This window comes from Heptranchias perlo, chromosome 17 (genome assembly GCF_035084215.1).
Source record: "Heptranchias perlo isolate sHepPer1 chromosome 17, sHepPer1.hap1, whole genome shotgun sequence".
Taxonomy (NCBI): domain Eukaryota; kingdom Metazoa; phylum Chordata; class Chondrichthyes; order Hexanchiformes; family Hexanchidae; genus Heptranchias; species Heptranchias perlo.
In genome coordinates this window covers 47,722,883-47,747,000 of record NC_090341.1, presented here as the reverse complement: position 1 = coordinate 47,747,000, position 24,118 = coordinate 47,722,883, and the positions used below count along the sequence as shown (strand labels likewise).

Below are 24,118 nucleotides of genomic sequence, written 5' to 3'. Positions count from 1 at the left end.
GCCACAGGATTGAATAAAGTTCTTTGACTGAGAACTGCAGTTCTTGCTCATTTACTTTTCCTTCCCATGCATGTTCGTGACCATAGCTCGGAGTGGACCCCATAGGACATTGTCTTCTGAGGCTTTTTCGTCAGCACTGTTGCTTTCCAAGAATGCTCTCTTCCCTGCCGTGCGACATACATCCCTGTTCTGCTTTCCTTTCCACCCCTATTGTGGACAACAGTTCCACTGTTCGACTCCAGCAAACATTCTGTCTTGTCACTGCTGGTTAGATTTTAGCACAATTTTGCAATTTTTAAAAAATTTCTCTTGTCATTTCCATGTCCATTTGCGTTAATTTTCCTGGCACAGTTTGTGGGAGTCTCTCCGTTTAGAAAGTCGAGGCCAGTGGTGACTAAGAGTCCAACTTCAAACCGACCTTGTTGTATCCATCTTAAATCTTACAAAGTAGATATGCTGACTCCCTTCCAGCTCCGGATAAATTTTCTTCCATGGATGTGACACCCATGCTGCACACTGAGGGCTGGTATCTTTTCTAACCCTGCTATGACGCAGGAGCATACCCTGGACATTCCTTTGTCTTTAGGTATCCCAAGAGTTGTTCTCCCAATCCATTCCCATTCATAGTTCTTATCACAACAGAGCCATGTCTTTTCACTTCATATACAGTGGATTGCTCTGTGATGGCACTTGCAAATGAAATATAGTGCGTGTCTCAGCCAGGACTAGAACCCTCAGGGCACCCACTTCCCCCTACACACCCCCCACCCCACACCAATCCAAGAAAAAAAGCAAGGAAGACCTGGCTTTCTGACTTCTTGAAACTAGTTCTAGGCATCCGTGGAGATTCCTTATAGACTCCTTGATTTATGCTGCAGTTGTTGGGAGCTAGATCTGGCCCAGTTCCTCTGCTTGCTAGTTTTGTTCTGGGGAGGATCAACTTTGCCCATTTAGTTATGGACACCTTGTTAACATCACAGAAATCGTTTTATTTCTACACTGACAAAAGGGAAATAAAAGGTCATTGCCAGCATAATAAAGAGAGCAGGTTAGGATACAACATTCCAACTATCTGCATTTACTTACAGCCTGTTCACTTGGTCCTTGAATTGCCTGGAAAGTAATGCCTTTTAGTGAGCCTCGGGATTTTACCTTCATTTTTCCAATTCTTAGTTGAGACTATTGTTCCAATTTCTTTTGGTTCTGCCTGTTGAGTTCGTGAGCTTCAAACTCTGGTGGTGGAACTACTTTTGTTAGACATTCAGATAAGGAACACAGGAGCAGGTATAGGCCATTCGGCCCCTTGAGCCTGTTCCACCATTCAATTAGATCATTGCAGATCTGCATCTTAACACCACTTACCCACCTTGGTTCTAAAAACCTTAATACCCTTGTCTTACACAAATCTAGCAATCTCAGTTTTGAAATTCTCAATTGACCTAGCCTCAGCTTTTTGGGGGAGAGAGTTCCAGATGTCCACTGCCCTTAGTTTGAAGAAGTGCTTCAAGACCACACCCCCTCCAAGACCAATATATCCTTCCTGAGGTGCAGTGCTCAGCATCATATCCCATGGTCCATTTACTCACTAAGCCATCAAGGGAGAGCCAATTGATGTTCTTTTGGTAGGAACAATTAGTTTAAACCCATCACTAAGCAATGTTTGGTTCAGTGAGCAGTCGAATGAAGCTTGATATGCATTTTCTTTTAAACTTCTGTTGATACTGAGCCACCAGGAAAGGCTGAAGCTCATTTTATTCATACTGTGGCCACTTCTTTAACAAATATGCAAAGGATATCTCTTCATACCATCTGCAAGTAATTAATATGGTTCTACGAAGCATTTCTATCTTAGTTTGACTACTAAAGCCAAAATCATTAGTGCAGCATTGCTCCAAGATGGACTGCAAGTACCTGCCTTGTGTTCTACTTTGGTGGAATTCATATATGGAGGAAAATGAATGAGGATTCATTTTAATTACTTACCAATCGGTATAGTCTTTCTCATTCTCATGACTGGATTTCTTCCACTTACAAAGTTCTCTTAGTATTCTCTCGAGCACTATATGAGGGGCTGTACGGCTCACTCTGCTGGGGTGCTTTGAGCTTAAATGTTCTCTTTAGCCACCCCCTTCATATTTGGCTCATTTCACCTCGGTCTCCTCTGATACTGTTTCAATCCAAAGAACTGGGGTGCAAATCCCAGTATCAGCCTTTGTATCCAACACACACTTGGAGGTGATCCAATGGCTTGCATGACTGCTGCAAGAATGACTTGTCATCCTCCCATTAGGATTGAGACCTCCTTTCTCTGTGGAGTGTGAAATGTGATCAAAGAATGAGGATAGCTACCCCAACCCCCTTAAAACAAACTTGCCATCTCTCAGTGAAGCAAAATGTTTGATGAAGGATGCCTCCATAAAGGTCCTGATGTTTCTCCATGATGAGTTGATGGATGAATTTGAAGTGGAAAACTTCAATGAGTTTTTCTTTTTGCCACTCTCGTCAACCTTTATGCAAAATGCGACGGTAGGGACGTTTCTCCCGCAGCAAAATGGTCCATCTTGCAGTCTAAGATCCAGCAAAGTTTGCATCCAACAGTGAGAGGACAACTTGGACATTGGGCAGCCACCGACCTTGAATCTCAGCCGTTCTCTGCTTTTATCCAGGTCACCAGACCACCTGTGTTCTTTGCTCTTTTTCTCACAATGCTTGTGTTTTAATTTGGTTATTGCTGTTATAGACTTTTGTGATTACACTGACCAGGAAAAGATGATTCCCGTCGATAGGAGTGTAGATTTTGAGGAGATGTACTTGCACTTTGTTTTCGTTAAGAGTCCGAAATGCTTTAGCATATTGTGGAATCATTCTAAGCAATATAACTACCTCTTATTAATGTTAGCTTTTTTGTTTTAAATGTTTTACGCTAACTGCTGTTTACGCGCACCTGTGCTCACTGCTTGTCTAACAGATTTGTTTTGCCTTACCAAGGGTGAAGCTCTAAGGCAGATCTTGGTCAATCGTTACTATGGCAACATCAGGTCAGTAGGTAGAAGAGACAGCCTGACTAATTTTCACAATGGCCCACTGTCCGCAGGCGGGATCAACAAATCTCTTGAACGAGGTAAGATATTTATTTTTGCCGCAGTCCAGCTTACCACATGATGCAAGTCTTTGAGAATAGTTGAAGCCCACAGTATTAGATCAACACTTCCAGTTTTGTAATGCAAACAGAACATGCTGGAAACACTCAGCAGGTCAGGCAGCATCTGCGGAGAGAGAGAGACAGTGTTAACATTTCAGGTCGATGACCTCTCATCAGAACTGGAAGATATTATAGATAAACAACTTTTAAACAAGTACAGAGCCAGGAAAAGAACAAACGGGAAAGGCCTGTGATAGGGTGGAGGACAGGAATGATTAACAAAAGTGATGATTGGTGCTTCCAATTTTATGGCAGGTTATAAATGGGCCATACCAGCATTGCAAAAACTGTACGGGATTAAACTTGGCTGCAAACCTGTACTATTAGACGCCTGAATGCTTATGTAGCAGCCCAGGTATAATGGAATGTGGCTACTTTAGTCCTGCTAGTGAGACGTCCGTAAAACCTCAGTGAATTAGGCTTTTGTTTTTTTTTCAAATGTGGACTAAGGGAATTTCTGCAGCTAACTCTTAGTATCATAGTATGGTACAGCACAGAAGGAAGCCATTCGGCCCATCATGCCTGTGCAGACTCTTTGCAAGAGCTATCCAATTATTTCCACCCCCCTCCCTGCCTTTCCCCATAGCCATGTAATTTTTTCCCCTTGAAGTATTTATCCAATTCCCTTTTGAAAACTACTATTGAATCTACTTTCACCACCCTTTCAGGCAGTGCACTGCAGATCATAACTCGCTGCAAAAAAATGTTTCCTCATTTCACCTCTGGTTCTTTTGCAAATCACTTCAAATCTGTGTCCTCTGCCACTGGAAACAGTTTCTCCTTATTTACTCTAATAATAAAAAAAAATACCCTTCATAATTTTGAACACCTCTATCAAATCTCCGCTTAATCTTCTCTGCTCTAACAAGAACTAGCCCAGCTTCTCCAGTCTCTCCACATAACTGAAGTCCCTCATCCCTGGTACCATTCTATTAAATCTCTTCTGCAACCTCTAAGGCCTTGACATCCTTCCTAAATTGTGGTGCCCAGAAATGAACACAATATTCCATCTGAGGCCTAACCAGTGTTAAATAAAAGTTTACCATAACTTTCTTGCTTTTGTACTCTATGCCTCTATTAATAAAGCCCAGGATCCCATATGCTTTTTAACAGCCTTCTCAAACTATCCTGTCACCTTCAAAGAATTGTGTACATACACCCCCAGGTTTTTCTGTTCCTGCACTCAATTTAAAATTGTACCATTTCATTTATATTGCTTCTCCTCATTCTTTCTTCCAAAATGTATCACTTCAGACTTCTCTGCGTTAAATTTCATCTGCCATATGTCTTCCTGAAGTCTATTACTATCCTCCACATTGTTTACTACGTTTGAGTTCCCTGTCATCTGCAAATGTTGAAATTATACCTTGTATACCCAAGTAAACAGCAGCCCATTGAACTTGCACAAATCAACTGCCTTGATTTGGTCTAGCTTGGATTATTTTACTACAATTTGTCTGCACAGACATTGCAGTATGTTTTCTGCCCTTGGCTGTTCTTGAATTTAATAATTTGATATTAATCTGTGTAATTGCAAAAACAAACGAAGTGACATCCATCGGTCATGAAAGGGTACTGAGCAAACTTTTTTTATTGTTGAGGTTGAGACTTCCATCGGTGCAGATTTGAGAAGCTATCCTCTCTAAGCATTGTATGTTCTGTTCTTTTTACTACTACTTTCGTGAGTTGGAGCTGTCCCCAAAGACTAGAGAGGTTAATGACGAATATCTTTTTTTTTGTTTCGATAGCATCTGCTAAAGTTTGGGCGTAGTTGACTAACACCCTGATATGGTTTGGCATCAACATGACTACAAGAACAACTTGCATTTATATAGCCCCTTTAACGTAGTAAAAACATCCCAAGGCGCTTCACAGGAGCGATCATCAGACAAAATTTGACACTTAGCCACATAGAGATATTAGGACAGGCGACCAAAAGCTTGGTCAATGGGGTAGGTTTTAAGGAGTGACTTAAAGGAGGAGAGGTAGAGAAGAAAAAGTTGGAATCTCCAGCTCAAGCTTCTGTATTACAGACACATCAGATGAATACCTCGCACTTATTGAACGTATTAAGCGAAGTACAACGGGAACATAGCAGGGGTTTCAAGCCAGCCGGGGAAGCCAACAAACAACGAGCTGCCTCTAAAATGTGCAGATACGGCACATTTAGCAGGCTTATTCCTCAGTAGCAATAATTGCCAACTCCCTGTCATTTAATTGAATCCAGACAGATAGCTTTATGGTAGCTGAAATAGCTTCAGATGTCCTGCTGTTGGCTTTGCAAATGCCCTGCACAAAGCCAAGACCAAGTCAATTTCTGCGCCTCGGTTTACCTCAGCAAACTCTATGCACATTTTTAAAATTACCACAGGGAAAAGTTACCTCAGATTATAAATGTCACCAGTCTCTATGCTATACCGAAGCCCTGGCATGGACCTCCAAGCATCGATGGATCCAACAGCTTCTGTTCTGCCAGTAATCAGCAGCTGTCTTAGTTCAGGTTACCAGGAGAGTTCGTGGAGCCTTACTAATGGGGTACAAAAATAACTGCAGCAACTTAAATCATGCTTACATAGAATTACGTTACATAGAATTTACAGCACAGGAACAGGCCATTCGGCCCAACCAGTCTATGCTGGTGTTTATATTCCACATGAGCCTCCTCTCACTCTACTTCATCTCACCTTATCGACACATCCTTCTATTCCTTTCTCCCTTGTGTACTTATCTACCTTCACCATAAATACATCTATGCTATTCGCCTCAACCACTCCATATGATAGCATTAAAATGATTCCAAAGGAGGACAAATTCAAAATTGTGTAATAAACAATTCGGCCTTCTGGCTTTTGGGTTTTAAATTTTCATGAATTCTGGTCAGAGCATAAACACATGATTTCTTGGGTCCAAAATTGAACATGATGTCCATAATCGGAAAAGCATTCTGATCCAATAAGTTTGGAAGGAACAAACAAAATACGTTTTAAGTAAATCATAAATGTTAATTATAGTCTCAAAAAATATAACATTAAGAGGAGTTGGTGCATCGTTTGCTGCTTCCTCAGCATCTCAGGTTCCATGGAGGAAGAGACACTGAGCAAGCAGCTACTGATGTCCTAACTCCTCTTACCATTATACTTCGTGAGGTAGCTGTAAACATTTATTATTTACTCAAATAAACAAATGCTGAAAGAGCCCTGTAACTCCAGGCCACCCATTTATGCCCCATTAGTAGGCCTCTGTAGAATCATAGAATCTTACAGGACAGAAGGAGGCCATTTAACCCATCATGCCTGTGCCAGCTCCTTGAAAGAGCGATCCAATTGGTCCTAGTCCCCTGCTGCCTCCCCATAGTCCTGCAAATTTTTCCCCTTCAAGTATTTATCCAATTGCCATTTGAAAGTTACTATTGAATCTACTTCCACCACCAGTTCAGACAGTCCATTCCAGACCATAATAACTTGCTGCGTAAAAACTTTTCTCCTCATCTCGCCTCTGGCTCTTTTACCAATTTTTTTAAATATGTGTCCTCTGCTCACTGACCCTTCTTCCAGTGGAAACAGTTTTTCTTTATTTACTCTATCAAAACCCTTCATGACTTTGAACACCTCTGTTAAATCTCCCCTTCACTTTCTCTGCTCTAAGGAGAACAATCCTAACTTCTCCAGTCTCTCCACATAATCTCCTCTTAACCCCCTCCAAGGCCTTGACATCCTTCTTAAAGTGTGGAGCCCAGAATTGGACACAATACCCCAGCTGAGGCCTAACCAGACTCCTCCAGTAACCTGAACTAAGGCAGCTGCTGATTAACAGCATAGCAGAAGCTATTAGATCCATCAATGCTCCCTTTTAATTGCTTGGAGGTCCTACTGGACATGCCAGGGTTTTGTTACAGCATAGAGATTGGTGCCATTTATAATCTGAGAGAAGATGATTTGCTTGCTGCTAAAAGGGAAAAGTACTGAATGTGTCAAACCAAAGCTGTAATATGCTGACATTGGTATTCCTGGCTTTTATCAGATTTAACCCTAATTTTAGGATGCCATTTGGGTGGTAATCCTCAGGTTAACCCTAAAACCAGAGGGCTTATAAATAATGCTTATGAAGAGTTTGTTCGCCATGAGATATTGTGCGAACGATAGGCAGCAGCAAGTCCAGCACACACCTCCAATAGACGAACCTTTCTGAAGAGAAGGTGCATTAAAACTTAAGAATTGAATTAAGATTGAAGTATACGCACTGCAATATATTTCCTTCCTGCTGCCAATGTGAATACAGAACTTGCACCTACTTTCCTGCTCACATTAACGCCTGGGGAAAATCTTTTCAAGTGTGTCTCTTGTTAGCTGTGGCACACCCACATATCTCTCACAAGAACATTAGGGAAACTGGTCAGTTTAATTGGGGGAGAAGTGCATATAATCCATCAAGAAACAGTTTGCATCAGACTTTATGCAATATTTATGGGAATAGTTGGTAAGTGCACCCCAAAGGGGTGCTTATTTAAAGAAAATGGAGGTGTGGAATGATGCTTATCTCCCAGTTGCGTTCTGAAGATTTAATGGAGGCCAGAGTTTGAATCCATCACAATTAATATTTGCAAGGCCCAGACACAGGTTCTGCATTCTCAGCCAGATCCTCCGAGGAATGTAGGGGAAAACTGACTGAATAATTCATCTCGCGCATTGCTCAAATGCGCCCTTGGACATTGAATCAAGAAGCAGCATTGGCCGCATCTGTGGCGATGTCTGCTCGCTGGATCTCCTCCCTGGGGATAGCATACTTGCCAACTTGGAGAAGCGATAGAGAAAATGGTGAAAAGTTTAAAAAGCGTTTCTTCCAGAAGTTTGAACCTACAGAACTCCTCGTTGTAATTTGTATTTTTGTTCCTGGCACAGCCTCTGTATAATCAGCTCATGCTAGACTCTCGCTTGCATTGCACAAATTTGTGTGAGTGTTTATACAGACATGGTGATGAAACATAGTCAAATGACTCCCATGGAAATAACTGGCAGACGTCCAAGAGTGCTTTTATGGGAAAATATTAGGCAGTTCACTTATTCTATGGACTTTGAAGTAATAGTAATGTGTAGGCACGAGTTGAAGGGCTTGTTTGTAGGTGAAATATAATGGGAGGGTGCTGAATCAAAGCTGGGAATTTGTGCCACATTCTTGGTAATTATGATCAAACTAGACACCCGTCTCTCAGTGTATCACTGTTATTTAATGTAACCAGCCTTCACTTATACACCCATTTCATGCTGAAAGCACTAATTGTGATACATCTAGAATAGTAAGCTGTTGCAACATGGCGTTGCATGGGAACTTGGCCATTGGCAGATCGTTTCATGCACGATTTATCAGTGGGTAAACTGCCAGTCACTGGTTGGGTGGACTAACTTTCCCAAAATGGGATTTGTTCTTCTATTTTCCTCACTGCTCCAGTGGGCACCGTGAAAGGCCTTTGAGAAATGTGCCCACCTATTTCAATGTCACTTGAGTCCCACCGTTGTTGGTGGTGAAGATTCCTTACCTGCCCTACTGCTTTTGGTGCTTTTGTTTATAATTTGTCCTGTTTCCAAATATTGTGTTTACTTGCTGGGGGGAGGGGAAGATGCCATAAATCAATTTTACAACTCATATGTTCCAGTCAGACTTTGCAAAGGATTCTGTGTGTGCATATCTCTCAAAATGTAAATAAAACCCATAACCAACGATGGAGGAGAATCCGATGACCAACCAATCTCACCAGAATGATGCAGTGGCTTAAAGGGTTATGTTATGAGGACAGGTTGCATAAACAAGGCTTGTATCCCCTTGAATATAGAAGGTTGAGGGGTGATCTGATCAAGGTGTTTAAAATGTTAAATGGATTTGGCGGGGTAGATGCGGAGAAATTATTTCCTCTGGTGGGGGAATCAAGAAGAAGGGGATGTAATCTTAAAATTAGAGCTAGGCCATTCAGGAGCAAAATCAGGAAGGACTTTTTCGTACAAAGGGTTGTAGAGATTTGGAAATTTCTCCTAAAGGCTGTGGATGATGGGGGTCAATTGAAATTCTCAAGACTGACATCGATAGATTTTTGTTGTTAGCATATCATGGGATATGGAGTAAAGGCGGCTAAATGGAGTTGAAGTGTAGATCAGCCATGATCTAATTGAATGGAGGAGCTGGCCCGAGGGGCTGAATGGCCTCTTTATGTTCCTAATTTAAACAATCTATTCAAAACAACATTGAAAAGAATGTATAATATATTGACACAATGCATAAAGTGGCATTGTTGATGAGAGTATGTGGTTCAAAGAAGCTCTCACACATGCTCTAAGTAGTGTTGAATATAAAATCATTGTTTGTTCTTGTACACACACACCCCCAAGAATTACAGGGATACCTGTAAGATTTTTGAACATGTCTTTTGGATGGCACACAAATCTAACCCGTGATCAGTTCTCTAAATTCTTTCAACTAGCGTGCAGACTCTTTGGCTTTCCAGAGTTTAATTACCATATCCATTTCTTGTTTTGTGTTTTTTTAAGTTTCCCAGTGCAGTCTTAGAACAAATTTTCTTCATTTTTATATATCACTTGAGTAAGGATAACCTTACTTGGTATCTGTTTATTAGTTAATTCAAATAACGGTTTTGACTTTTTTTTTCCCACCGTAAGGGACTTTAAAGTTAGTTGAGCCTCTCATAAAGTCCTTCTGGCCCTTTCATGGGATTGTTGTCCCAGTTGCATTCCAGACTTACTGCACCATTGATAGCCCATACTGTTAGTTTCTGCTACAGAGCAAAGATCTGCTTGGAAGTCAAGTTCCATGTTAAAGGAGCAGATAATAGCCAGTTAACAATCTACCCAGAAACAATTCCTCAGTGGATCTGAGCAGATCAAAGCGCATTTTAGGATAGTTTCTGCGTCATTACCCCAGCCAAAACTAGGGTGTCAGTTCAACAGATGTGATTCACCAGCCCATCTGTGTTTTGTGGATGTGGATCGTTCAGTAGTAGCCTTCGCTGACCACTGTTCATCTGTCCCTCTGGCTTTTTTTCACATGGATGTAGTTCTAACGGCCATACATTTCCTCCAAGGAGATAGGTTATGGCTCTTGCCAAAGTTTTCACCATGGGAATTGCATCAGCTTCTGTGCCAACGAATATACTTCTGTCCCACTGTTTAATCGTGATTAAGCCTTCTGAGTTTATAGTTAAACCCAATAATGAATCCTTGAAAGATTAATTGCAAAATTGGGGTTCGAGCCAACAGATAAAATGGAAATGTCAATGTTGACGCATTGCAGATCTGGTGTGACGTACGCAGCCTCTTTCCCTGCTCGGCACAGAAAAAACATCATCTTTCATTCATAGTGGTGGGCTCTTCAGTTGCCTTGAGTTCCTGTTCAGTTGTCTGAACAGGGACTCAAGACAACTGAAGAGCCCACCTTCAGTTGTCTTGAGTCCCTGTTCAGACAACTGAATGAAGTTCTATGGTGAAGCAGACACTGAAGATGCAGCTGATGATGCACATCAGCATCTTTCACATTATAATTTGGGAAGGTGTTTTTAAGGATAATTGATTTAAGTATCTTAATTGTTCCTATCAAAAATGTTTTGTTAATTAAGCCTGATTTAAACCCAAAGTTTTTCTGATTCTGTTACTTTTATTAGAGTTCTTTGAGGAAGTAATGGGCAGGGTGGATAAAGGGGAACCAATGGTTGCAGTGTATTTGGATTTCCAAAAGGCATTTGATAAGATGCTACATAAAAGATTACTGCACAAGATAAAAGCTCATGGTGTTGGTGGTAATATACTGGCATGGACAGAGGATTGGCTAACTAACAGAAAACCAAGAGTTGGGATAAAAGGGTCATTTTCAAAATGGCAATCTGTAACTAGTGGGGTGCCGCAGGGATCAGTGCTGGGGTCTCAATTAAAGCAAGTTGTGATGAGGACACAAAGTGTCTGCAAAGGGATATTGACAGGTTAAGTGAATGGGCAAAAATTTGGCAGATGGAATATAATGTGGGAAAATGTGAAGTTATCCATTTTGGGAGGAAAAATAAAAAAGCAAAATATTATTTGAATGGAGAAATACTACAAAATGCTGCGGTACAGAGGGATCTGGGTGTCCTCGTACATGAAACACAAAAAATCAACATACAGGTGCAGCAGGTAATCCGGAAGGCCTTTATTTGTAGGGGGATGGAATATAAAAGCAGGGAAGTCATGCTACAACTGTACAGAGTGCTAGTGAGACCACACCTGGAGTACTGCATACAATTCTGGTGCCCTTATTTAAGGAAGGGCATACTTGCATTGGAGGCAGTTCAGAGAAGGTTCACTAGGTTGATTCCGGGTATGGAAGGGTTGTCTTATGAGGAAAGATTGAACAAGTTGGGTCTTTATTCATTGGAGTTTAAAAGAATGAGAGGAGACCTAATTGAAACATACAAGATTCTGAGGGGACTCAATAGGGTAGATGCTGAGAGAATGTTACTCCTCATGGGGGAATCTAAAACGAGAGGACATAGTCTCAGAATAAGGGGTCGCCCATTTAAGACGGAAATGAGGAGGAATTTCTTCTCCCAGAGGGTCGTGAATCTTTGGAATTCTTAGCCTCCACAGCTTTTTGGGGTAGAGTCATTGAATACATTCAAGGCTGAGTTAGACAAATTTTTGATCAGCAAGGGAGTCAAAGGATATGGGGAAAGGGCAGGAAAGTGGAGTTGAGGTAAAAATCAGATCAGCCATGATCTCATTAAATGGCGGAGCAGGCTCGAGGGGCCGAATGGCCTACTCCTGCTCCTATCTCTTATGGTCTTATTATGGTCTTTTGACCTGAAATGTATTTGCTCGCAACTGATTTTACCCCTTTTTTTTATAAACCAGAATTCATGCTGGAATAAAATCAGAATTGGAGACCCTAAGAGCAAAGGCCATTAAATGACAGCAAAAATGATCTGCTTGCATTTGCTAAGACCTCAGCCTTCAATCCTGACTTAACGTATCGCACTTTGCACTGTTTCAGTCAAAACCACCATCCGAGGGGGTGGTTGAGGGCTGGAGATTGGACCCACTGAGCCCGATGAGGGGGATTGCTCACAGCTACGCTACCTTTTCTTTCTGAAATGCTAGTCAGACCTTCATTTACTCCCAAGATATTTGGTTGCAGCCCTGAGTTCCCCAGAGCTGTCTTTCAGACAAAATATCTTTGGACCTAGCCTTCCCAATCCCACCATCGCTAAGTCAGCCCACCACTAAGACATGAAGTCTTTTAGGAAATTGTTGATCACTTCGGGCTGTGACGGCAGGCTTCGTAGTTCCTTATGCAGAACCACTGATCAGATTTTCAGTGAGAATCTGTCTGGCAAATGATCAGATTTGGCTTCTCTTGCTGGCTAGCCTCAAATTGATGATTTGGAGCTTTGAAAAGGAAAAAGCTACCAGCACAAGATTACCATTATTAGTGGACACGACTGTGACATACAGAGTGTTTTACCAAGCCTATTACAAAGTACAGGGTAGGTAGCAGCTTGCATTCTTGGGAAATGCTAGGAAGAGAGCTCACTATGGTGGATTGTAGGAGATTCCACAGGAGCTGAGGCAACTAAGAGGATTAGATTTTCGAAAGTTCTGGATGGGAATTTTAGCTCTTCTGTGGAGTATTTCGCATGCTTGCCAAATGTTGTTTTGATTTGTTCATCGAGGATTTGCAACTTGGAAATCGATCTGGAATTTGAGTCTAAGAATCCTTTTTGGAGGTTCGCCCTCTTAGAGCATTCAGATGTGAAGGGTAGTGAATGAAGAAAAGGTTTACCAACCTCAGTCGGGTTTCACGAATCCTTCAAAGGAGGTCATCGTCCAGATATCAGAAATTCACGCCATTGTCCTCACTACCTTTTGCGGAAATTGTTGCTGTAAATTTTTAGTATGTCTTTTGACCAATTTGCCCTTTCTTTAATTTCCTTCTTTTGTTCATAAACACAGCCTTGTGCATTTTGTGTCAGTGACCTTGGATGAATTAAAAAAGTAGCCCAAGGGCTGTATTGGCGTACCATGTATGAAAAGGATAGTCATATGACTGTGATATCAAAAAGGATTCAAAGATGTTCTAGTTGTGCAACTCCCTGTGATGACTTAGGATATTCTTCAGAATGTTGCAGCGACTTAGGAAGATCTTATTGAAGTAGATAACTGTAAAAGGACTTCAGTTCTTGTTTGTTCCAAAATGAAATATTAAAACTTACAGATGTCCCAGAATATGTAATAACTCAAAGCACATTTGTGGCATTCCGCTTTATTGCGTAGCAAATCTGTTCAGTTTTTTTTCTTGCGCTGGGTTTTTGAGATTGTTGTACATCTTTCAGGAGGCGGAGCAGGACCTGGGACTTTGAGCCGAGGTGAGATGAGCCTTGCAGAGGTGCAGTGTCACTTGGACAAAGAGGGAGCATCTGACCTGGTCATAGATCTCATAATGAATGCAACCAGTGACCGGGTCTTTCATGAAAGTATCCTACTTGCAATAGCTCTGCTGGAAGGGGGCAACACTACAATACAGGTATGTGTAATGCTGAACAGAATGAGCCAAATCTTGACCGCTGTGGCCTTGTAATTAAATGCATTATGGATTATAATATGATTTATTGGATAGTTGCATAGATTCCTCATTGTTATTGTATGTTAGTACTTTGAACGTGTTTTGTTTTTGTTTTGAGTAGTTGTATTTCCAAGTGTAAACATCGACCTTGAATTCGGGGGAGTGTGTAGTTTGGATATCTATACAGTTAAGTATTGAAGTTGAAAACGGTTTCCATCACTATGTACATTGCTGTGCAAATTGAGTACTGCAACTGTAAAGGGACCAAAAATCTACTAAAACTGCAACTATCTTGAGAATGAGTTGCTGGAGAAAATTCATGGGGATTGCGAAACTTTGTCTAGTCCACAAATGATCTCCATGGCAACTCCACACATTTCCACTGATAACATTGTTGGTTTTCTGTGTGGGATGAAAATGGTGGGAACCCATCTTAGTTATGTTACAGCAAGCATTTTGCAGTTTTCACTAGTAATTGCAGAATTCTCCATTGCTGTTCTTGTTTCAACTTGTACTTATGTTTACAATATTTCACATTTTCGCCCAGTGGCCCTTTGGTATTTATTTCTCAATTTTCTCTCTTCCCACCCTACGTGCCCTAAGTTATATCCTGGCTGAGAAGGTGGCAGGCCTATGCCACCACCATACGAAGCAGCTATCAGGCAGAGCACAACAGCAGGCCGAGATGTGAGAGACTGACTCAAATTTTCCTTCCTACCCTGTGTGTAAACACCTTGCCTGGAAGCAGGTACTCACCATTGTGGGAAATCGCTGGTGTAAATCCTTCTTTCACCACTCTGGTAAAGCAAGTTTGAGCTCCAACGTACCGCGTTATTGGAAGACTCCATTTCTCACCATTTATATTCCACCATTTTATTGTTCCCAGCTCAGGTTGACAATAACAACAACTTGCGTTTATATAGCACCTTTAACAAGGTAAAACGTCACCAGGCGCTTCACAGCAGCTTAATCAGACAAAATTGGACCCACTCCTAGCCCCCAACATGTATTATTTTAGGACTGAGATGCAGGAAGTGCACGAGACACCTCTGACTGACTTGCTTTTTTTTATGGTGTTGTGAAGTGCCCTGCCTTGCTGGTCTTTGCCTTCCCCGGTAGTTCAATCAGTTAAGAGTTCTCCATGACGAGAGTCGTGGTTGAGAAGCTACAACGTACTCGGCTGGCTAATCCAACAATGCTGTGTGCGGCCATCCCCCGTGTTAATAAAACTGAAATCAACAACAGATTCTTGAACTTTGCGACAGATTATGGGTTGAGTGTAAGCATGTTCCTGGTCAATGTGGTGTTCAGTGGAATGTCGGGCTGTTGCCTCATCTTTTCTACCCACACCATTTAAATGCAATTCCACCCATATGAGCCACTGAGCAGAATTTGTGATTTCCATGCAGACAATCTGCAGGCACGAGCGTTCCACCCACCTAACCAAGGAGGAATAGGGATGGAGGTTGGAATCAACCAAGGGATCCAGGGTGCAAAGGATGACGGGAATTTATACTTCTGACAACTTTTTATTACCCTTTATTACAATAGCACTCATTATAGCAGGGGTGTCTAATCTGTGGCCCGTGGGCCACAGTTGGCTCCCAAGACCTGGCAACGTAGCCCTCGAACTCCAGGCAACTGAGCCCTGGATTTCCATTTACATTTCTTATCTGGTGGTTCAATTGAATTTTGTAAAGCTGAAATATGTGGAGAGGGTTGTTTTCAGCGCTGCTCACATTGGTGGGTAGATCCTAAATTGGAACACCAAGATCTGTGAGTATCAGCAACATAAGATATATTCAAATTAATGGGAACATGGTTACAACCTAGATATGTGGCCAGCAAGGTTGTGTGGTACATATCTAAGTAGCCCACGAAGTTAGTACAATTCCAACAACACTCAAAAAGCTCGACACCATCCGCTTAATCGGCACACTTTCCACTGGCTTAAAGATCCACTCCCACCATCACTGGCGTACTGTGGCTGCAGTGTGTACTATCTACAGGATGCACTGCAGCATCTCGCCAAGGCTTCTTCAACAACAATTCCCAAACTCACAACCTCCACCACCTGGGTAGACCATGGCAGCAAGTGCATGGGAACACCATCCCTTCCAAGTCACGCACCATCCTGACTTGAACATTTATCTCTGTTCCTTCATCGTCACTGGGTCAAAATCCTGGAACTCCCTACCTAACAGCATTGTGGGAGAACCTTCACCACACGGACTGCAGTGGTTTGAGAAGGCGGCCCACCACCACCTTCTCGAGGGCAACTAGGGATGGGCAATAAATGCTGGCCTTGCCAGCGACACCCATGGAATGAATTTTTTAAAATTATACCGCAGTGCTTTGCAGGCCAACCAGAAGACAGGGATGTCTTGTGATCATGTTTCTGTGTGTCTACTTCTGCCATGTTCCTCACTTCCTGCTGTTTCTCAGTTCATTCCAAGAGCCGTGTAAATGTTGCATTATTATGTTGGTGTAAAGTAGTGAACACTTTCCAACCAGGGTTCACTCTTTCTTTTCTCTTCCCTTAGATAAATAAGTTAATCGTATATAGTGTTGTACCTATGTGCAGGCTTTTAGTGACCCGCAAACCCAAGGGGAGATTACTTTTATACGTCAGTTTGATGTAGATTTTTTTTTTAAAAACAGCCTGTTGCCCAATATACAAAGCCCTTACACTAGATATTACGTTACCTCAACTGGAGTGAATGGTAACCTGTTCCAAGCTGGCTCACCCTGTCAGCGTCTGTTGCTTGAGGGAAGCACTTTTGCTTCCCAAAACATCTCTAATGCTGGGAATTACCACGTAAGGAATGCTTGCTTCACACTCCACAATACCGTCCAAGATTTCTTGAACTTGTTTTGCGTGTGTGTGTATATGTATGTATATATACACTTTTTCTTTCTTCCTTTGATACCCACTTTGTTGTCTTTTCTGATCCATTCACTGGGTGCAGATTTCTCATTGTGCTGTTAATCTTGCTGCATGATGTGGAGATGCCGGTGATGGACTGGGGTTGACAATTGTAAACAATTTTACAACACCAAGTTATAGTCCAACAATTTTATTTTAAAATCCACAAGCTTTCGGAGGCTTCCTCCTTCCTCAGGTGAATGCTTCCTCCTTCCTCACATTCACCTGAGGAAGGAGGAAGCCTCCGAAAGCTTGTGGATTTTAAAAGAAAATTGTTGGACTATAACTTGGTGTTGTAAAATTGTTTACAATCTTGCTGCAGGCATTGTCCAGAAGAATGGGAATGTGCTTCCTGATAACTTTCTCCACATTGAAAAGAAAGACTTGTCACGGGTTTCTGCATCAAATGAGGTGATGATTATGACCCCAATCTTGGGCAAATGAACAAAATAATGACGTCCATCACCTTGTGCCGACTATTTACAGCCTTTGTTGTGCGATTATACTGCGCAACTACCTCTTGCTGTGGCCGAGTCTGCCGGTACTCTGGAATCTACTCTGTTTAAATTGTAGTCCAATTTAAAAGAGGACCGGGAGCCACACAAGAACAGCTACAGGTTGCCCATGAAGGTCCGATCACTGGTTGCATTCATCGTGATCATATTCAGCACCGATGCCAGCGGGGTGCCATTGTTGCCTCTGCCTCAGGTGGCACGTGGAAAAGCCACCCTTGAGGTGGTACCCTGGGCTGCCAGAAGCACTGGCACAGTCTTGTTTTTGTCACATCACTGCCACAAACCCACAGCCCTGTCGACCTACCACTGAGTCATCACTCACCCCCATGTGACTTAATTCAAGCCAAGCTTCCAGAGGTGAGAGGATATTTTCTGGTCGACTCTGTTGCTACACTGTGCTGTATGTTGTAAAACCTGCAGCAGATCATGGCCAACCTTGCTCGCTGGGTAAAAATATGGACTTCCCTCGTAAAACAGCAACTGCTTTAATAGAGGCTTGTAAACGAGCCTGTCCACATCATAAGACCAGCCCACTTACTTGAATTTGTTATCCTGCAAAGTATGTTTGGAGTATTTCTTCAATATGCAGACAGGATCAATGTTACAATTGGATTCTCAGAAACTAGGCCACAAAAATCCAGAAATCAGTGAGCAAATTTTTAACTTCATTTTTTTGGTGTAATTCTGAAATTAGGTTTTGATGCCCTGCAGTCTTGAGAATGGAATGTATCCCATAAAATCAAGCATTGGCAGTGCACAGTAAAGCACTAAATGAACATTCCCAACCTTGGCAAAATGAAATCCGAAGAAGTGGAATGTCCATACTTGTAGTTTATTTTTGTTTCCACATGCAATATTTGCATAGTGCGGTTGTGTAGGTACCTTGTGGCATGTTACTGGCTGATAAAACATTTAGCCGTCGCTATCAGTTGCTGTGCAAGAAACTTGGCTGGAACATTGGTACTGTCTAAACTGGCATGTTTATTCTTTATAGCCTTTTCATTAGAGAGGCCTGATTGGAAGAGCGGCTGTAACAAGCGAGGACTTGCTTAGCATTTTCTCTCCTTTTTCTTGGGGGCGGGGGGGTGGTGGTTATTGTTTCAAGGCTGATATATAAAGTAACAAGTAATGACATGAACCCAGGATGCTGGTAACTGATCAAGTTTCTGAACCGGTCTGATTTGCATAGCTTCTATTTTAACAAAGGGCCTTTGAGTGATGCAGTAAAGAGAATGCAATACGCGCGCTGCCCAGGCACTGTCTGGATCAAGGTGAACTGTTAGCCCTGGGAACAATCTCAAATAAAGGAGAAACCACTTGGGATTGGCTGCGCCAGCTTGGCCAGATTAATTTTATCCCCACGAACCTTCTCCATCGCAGCAGCTTTGGCATAAGTTGGTCGTCATTAAATCCTGAAAACCGTGGAAACCTGAAGCCCTTACATAATTGCCTCTCAGACTTTTCACATGCTTAACAGGAGGGCTCTGGTCAGATGATCTCCAAATATGGGAATTAAACCTATCAACAGTTAGACACAGGCAGCCGAGTCTCAAAACAAGGTCATTCACATTTCTCTCCAGCACTGAAATCAACAAAGACATGTTATATAACTTCTATTTATATCCTGTTTTCTCACTCGCTGCGCAGCACACAAGAGCTTTTTGAAAGTGGGAGGTTTTTAATGAGCTCTTGCGTTTTTTTCACCTTTCAAAATGATGGGAGTTGGCTTGTCATTGGAAAAGGAATGAAGGATGAATTCATTTGCAAATGTTAATGACTTGATGGGTTGGTTGGGAGAAGTGAGAGGTGGAATGCATTGGATTCAAAGCCTTAACATATTAGGGCTAAGGGATTACTTTGTACTAGCGCCTTGATAATTACCTGCTGGGTATTCCGATTTTGTGGTTGCCAAAAAGTGACGTTAAACATTAAGTGACAATTGCAGTATTTCATTCCAAAATTGTTTCCTCACTCCCTCCCCCGATACCTTTCAGATGTACCATTGTATAATGAATGCTCACTAATGAGTCATGCCCCATCTGCAGTGCTTGCAACTGCAAATTCTGTCTTCCCTGTTGCTGTCTCCATTTAATGCTGCGTTTATTATAATGAAGCCACTCTAGTTAATATTGTAATATAAACAAGGCAACAAGCCTCAACAACATCTTGCACTAACATGGCACCTTTTAACAAAGCAAAGCGTCCCTCGGAACTCCACAGTTTTTGGGGAGAGTGTGAGGGGTTGGGGAACAAACGCACAGAGCAGCTGTAGAAGCAGAGTTAGGGCAGTTAATTGGAGACGTGGTCAAAGAGTACGGTTGCCAACTCTGTGTGGATGTATTCCTGGAGATTTCATCACATATCCTCCCACCTCCAACCGGCCCGCCCCTCACACTCGTGCCACTGGTCGCTGGACATGTCCATCCTCGCAACGCACTGCCTTCCCACTGCAATTGGAAAGCGAACAAACTCTTCGTTACTTGATTGACTGACAGTGGAGATTCATCCAAGCAGCCTTTTTCCCATCTCCAATACTTTTATAACTAATAAACAAAAGTATTCAAATAAAAACACATTGTTTTATTAATGTCCCTATCATTTTTTGTCCCAGCAGTGTCCAGAAGCTTTAGCTTTAACTCTTGGAGACTCCAGCACAATCCTGGAGGGTTGGCAACCCTATCAAAGAGGTAGACTTTGAGGAATCCTCTCCTTGACATGCAGCTGAAGGCAGGGAATAACCTCAAGATTTTTGCTCCCTTCCTCCGGCTGCCAGTTTATTCTGATCGCGTACATGCTGTGCTCTCGGCCTGTCCTTGCAGGTTTGCACCGTGACTTCCATTGTTCCTTGACATCAGGGAAGATCTCTGGCCACAATGGTGAAGCTATGAATGTGACTTTGTAGCAATTATACATTTCATAAGCTGGGGCATGTGCAAGCTGGTCTGGTGTTGCTCCCAATCCACCGTGCAGTATAAATGGAGCAGATTGGAGGCACGAGCAACCGGATCACATTGTGGAAAGGGCTTCTCTGGGAAGGAACCCAATAACATCAATGGGGCATTAGAAGGAACTGCAAGTACCTGTGTCTGGGTGGGATCTCAAAAAGATTTATGATTGATTCCGTTTGTGTATAGATGGATGGGCAAAAATTGACTATAAAAGCAATCTTCTCAGATAAAAATTGGGATTTGCTGAGACGACAGTATTAGAAAACCTAAGGACTTCTGTTCCTGCATTGGTGGCATGTTCCTCACCAAAGCTTGTTGGACTTGGAAATGTAGCCAAGTTGGTTGCCTGGACATCCATCCCCCTCAAGAAGACAGGAACACCAAAGCTCCCCCAAACGTTGTAAACGCAGTTTGAAAAGGGAGTTTCGGGGCCAGCTTCCAGTAAACAGAAGCATCCTTTGTGTTTGCTTATCTGTCTGCCATTAACTTTTTGAAGATTGTATCAAAGTTTCGCTCCCGATTACGTCAGTGGGAGTGCTGGCTTCAAGGAATCACTGAAGCAAGCCGTGCGAGTGAGCTGAGTTATCAGCAGATGCAGTCAGTGAGTGGGTCACTAATCCAGGGTACTTCGACAATCGTGTCATTTCAACGGTGTGAGGTAATTCACCACCTTTACACTTGGGCTCAGTGACTTTCCAGCATCAATTCCCCTTGAGGTCATAAACAGTCACCGTTTGGGGAAAAGAAGAATCAACAAGAAACCGGAGAACTAGTTTTTTCATTGATTCTTGGAGCTGGTCCCAGAATGGAACAAAACGCACCATTGAACAGTCCCTTTCACCTTTTCAGCACCGCGGTTTCCTGTGAGGAAAAGGGCTGTTTCATCAGCGACTTAATCTTCCCTGTGTGGTGCGACATTCCGAATCAGTCACCCCACCAACACCCAAAAAAGAAAACATTTTCGGTAAACAGCGTTTGAGCAGCTGTGTTGGCTGGACCGCAGCCCAGGCATCTAGGTCATCACTCATTAATGGTTAACTTGCCAGATATATAGAGGATTTGAATAATGGAGGTGCTGAACTGCAGGGCATGTGAGCTGAAACTTATCAGCAAGTGAAAGGGAGAGGCCGGCGTGAGCAGCCTTGAACTCTATGCAGCAGCATTCTAGGATTTTCCATTGGCAGGCTGCGCTGCTTTTATACTGATTCAGACGCTGCAGTTGTGCTGGGGACTGGAGGGGAGCTGTAGGATATAAATTTGGCCTCGTTAAAACTTTCCACTTAGTGCGGGCTTCACTTTCTGTCAAAGCCAGCCTGCCTGTGCAAAAAAAAAAATGCTTTTTAATTCGGCACAAAACAACGGAGACCTTGCACAGTTCATTTGTGCCGTTGTCTCTTTTTTTTCTTGTTCTCAAGGTTTCTTTTCTCTGGATGTAGATATTTCCCAGGTTTGCGTCCATAGTTTCCCTTCATTTCAATCTGAGCCTCTTGTTTGGCAAAACGCATGCAGCCAGCTCTCTGGAGATCTGACAGTAATTCTTCATGTAAACTATTGGTGATTAAAGGTGGATCATGTGATCCTACAATCTTGTAGCGTCATAAATTAAAAGGTGAAAAGGGAACAGTTAATCGCAATGCAGTACTTTGTCACTCCCATACAGCAGTTGTTTTTTTTTAACCACTTTGACTTTAAAGCACTCATATTGTTTCTTAAAATAGATGTTGCTAAGTTGCAGCAAAAGGGTTATAAAAGCTGGTTCTGAATACCCTTACAAGTTCCATGTTTGAGGGAATGTCGACCTGAATCTCTCAGCGCCCTTTTTCCTGTGTATGTAGGTTCATAGAATCATACAATCTTGCAGCACAGAAGGAGGCCATTCGGCCTACCCATGCCTGTGCTGGCTCTTGGAAAGAGCTTTCCAATTAGTCCGGCTCCCCCCACTCTTTCCCCATTGCCCTGCAAATGTTTCCTTCTCAAGTATATATCCAATTCCCTATCGAAAGTTCCTGTCTAAGAAATTCACAAGCGAGATGTTGAAAAATGAAGCTTGCAAACCGTTTTCTCCCTATACCTTCCCGAAGAGAAACCTAGAGCAAACGGAAATTCTTATTAACGCAGAACGCCATAAGGCGGGGCGGGCTGGTCGGGGAAAGTGGGCTTTATAATGATGGAATGCTCCAGCTGTACTTGCTGTCAGACAGTGCTAGCTTCTGTGTATGTAGACTGTTGCTATGGAAACGAGCTGTTCCAGGCTGCTTTCAAACTGGGTGGTAACTTCCCCCACATCACCCACGCAGTGACACAGGAGTTTCCAAGTTCTGAATGAAAATACTTCAGGCACATTATCCACTCCGAAAAGATTGTCAGCAATGGAAAAACATTTGTTTTACCAAGGCTACGTCAAAAAGCAGCAATAAAACTCCCAAGTACGTTGCTGCAGTGTGAAAGCCTAATTCTCCTTACCCTGTCATTTCTGTACTGAAATCTCATAACTAGCAGCCGGTTAAGTGACAGACATCACCTGGTGGAATTACAACACAAGGAACATTGGTAAAGCTGAGGTGAATGTTGATGGCCACATGCAGATATGTCAAACAGACAGTGGAATCACCAGGAAAATATATTTTACCCTGGAGGCAGATAAACACAATAATCTCCCCCTCCCCCTCCCTGTTCATTTCAGTTGAATAAAATAAATTAGATATCTGCTTTATGAAAAAAAATAATGACACAACCAACACGCTGTGAAATTATGCCCACCCAACAACAACAACCTATGTTTATATAGCGCCTTTAACATAGTAAAATGTCCCCAAGGCGCCTCACAGGAGCGTAATCAGACAATAATTGATGCCAAGCCAAAGACGACCATTGGGGCAAGTGACCAAAAGCTTGGTCAAAGAGGTAGATTTTAACTAGTGTTTCAAAGGAGGAGGGAGGGGTTTGGGGAGGGAATTCCAGCGCTTAGGGCCTAGACGGCTCATGGCACTGCCGCACGCAGTGTTAACAGGATGCTAAAATCGTGCAACAAACCATTTTTAACACGTCTACATTGCACACGCAGGAGGGCAAATGCTATTCTGAATTTTTATCTGTCGAAAGCGGTCAGACATTCGCTGAAATCACAAAATGGTACGTTTGGCTTAGTGGCTGAATTTAAAGCAGTCTTACCAGTTGAGATTTGTGAGCGGTTAATAATTAAAGTAAGTGTTTTCGTCCAGGCCAATGTTGTTTATAGGAAATTGCTTATTTAGGGGACTTTCTGCTGGACTATTGCAGTTTATGTTTTACTGTTTTCATGTATGGGATGTGTACTTCAGTGTGGGTTGTGTGTGTTCTGCAAAAGGAACACATTTTTTAGTCTGTTCCTGGGATGTAGGGGGACATTGGCAAGGCTAAATTTATTGCCCTGAGAAGATGATGGAAGGTCTTCTCCTTGAACTGCTGCAGTTTTTGTGGTGATCATGGTGCTCCCACAACAGTGTTAAGTGGAGCGTTCCAGGATGTTCATCCAGTGGCAATGAAAGAACAGCAGTATATGTCCAAGTGGTCTTTGTTACCTCTAGATTCGACTATACCAATGCTCTCCTGGCCGGATTCCCACTTTGCACCCTGCGTAAACTTGAGCTCATCCAAAACTCTGCTGCCTTTATCCTAACTCGAAACAAATCTCGTTCACCCATCGCCCCTGTGCTTGCTGACCTACATTGGCTCCCGGTCTGGCAACTCCTCGATTTTTAAAATCCTCATCCTTGTTTTCAAATCCCTGCACGGCCCTATCCCTCCCTATCTCTGCAACCTCCTACAACTCTCCAAGATCTCTGTGCTCCTCCAATTCTGGCCTCTTATCCATCCCCAATTTTCATTACTCCACCATTGTCGGCCGTGCCTTCAGCTGCTCTGAAATTCCCTCCCTAAACCTCTCTGCCTTTCT

General features: G+C 42.6%; 1 protein-coding gene across 6 annotated transcripts in view; it reads left to right on the top strand.

Annotated features, from left to right (window-relative positions):
- Nucleotides 1-24,118, top strand: part of itpr1b (inositol 1,4,5-trisphosphate receptor, type 1b) — a 439,399-nt gene that overhangs the window by 268,539 nt on the left and 146,742 nt on the right. For all 6 annotated transcript variants that reach the window (XM_067998943.1, XM_067998947.1, XM_067998944.1 and 3 more), the window contains 2 exons: nt 2,989-3,121; nt 13,566-13,756. In XM_067998943.1, coding sequence (XP_067855044.1) covers nt 2,989-3,121; nt 13,566-13,756 — 324 coding nt within the window. The remainder of the gene's footprint in view (nt 1-2,988; nt 3,122-13,565; nt 13,757-24,118) is intronic.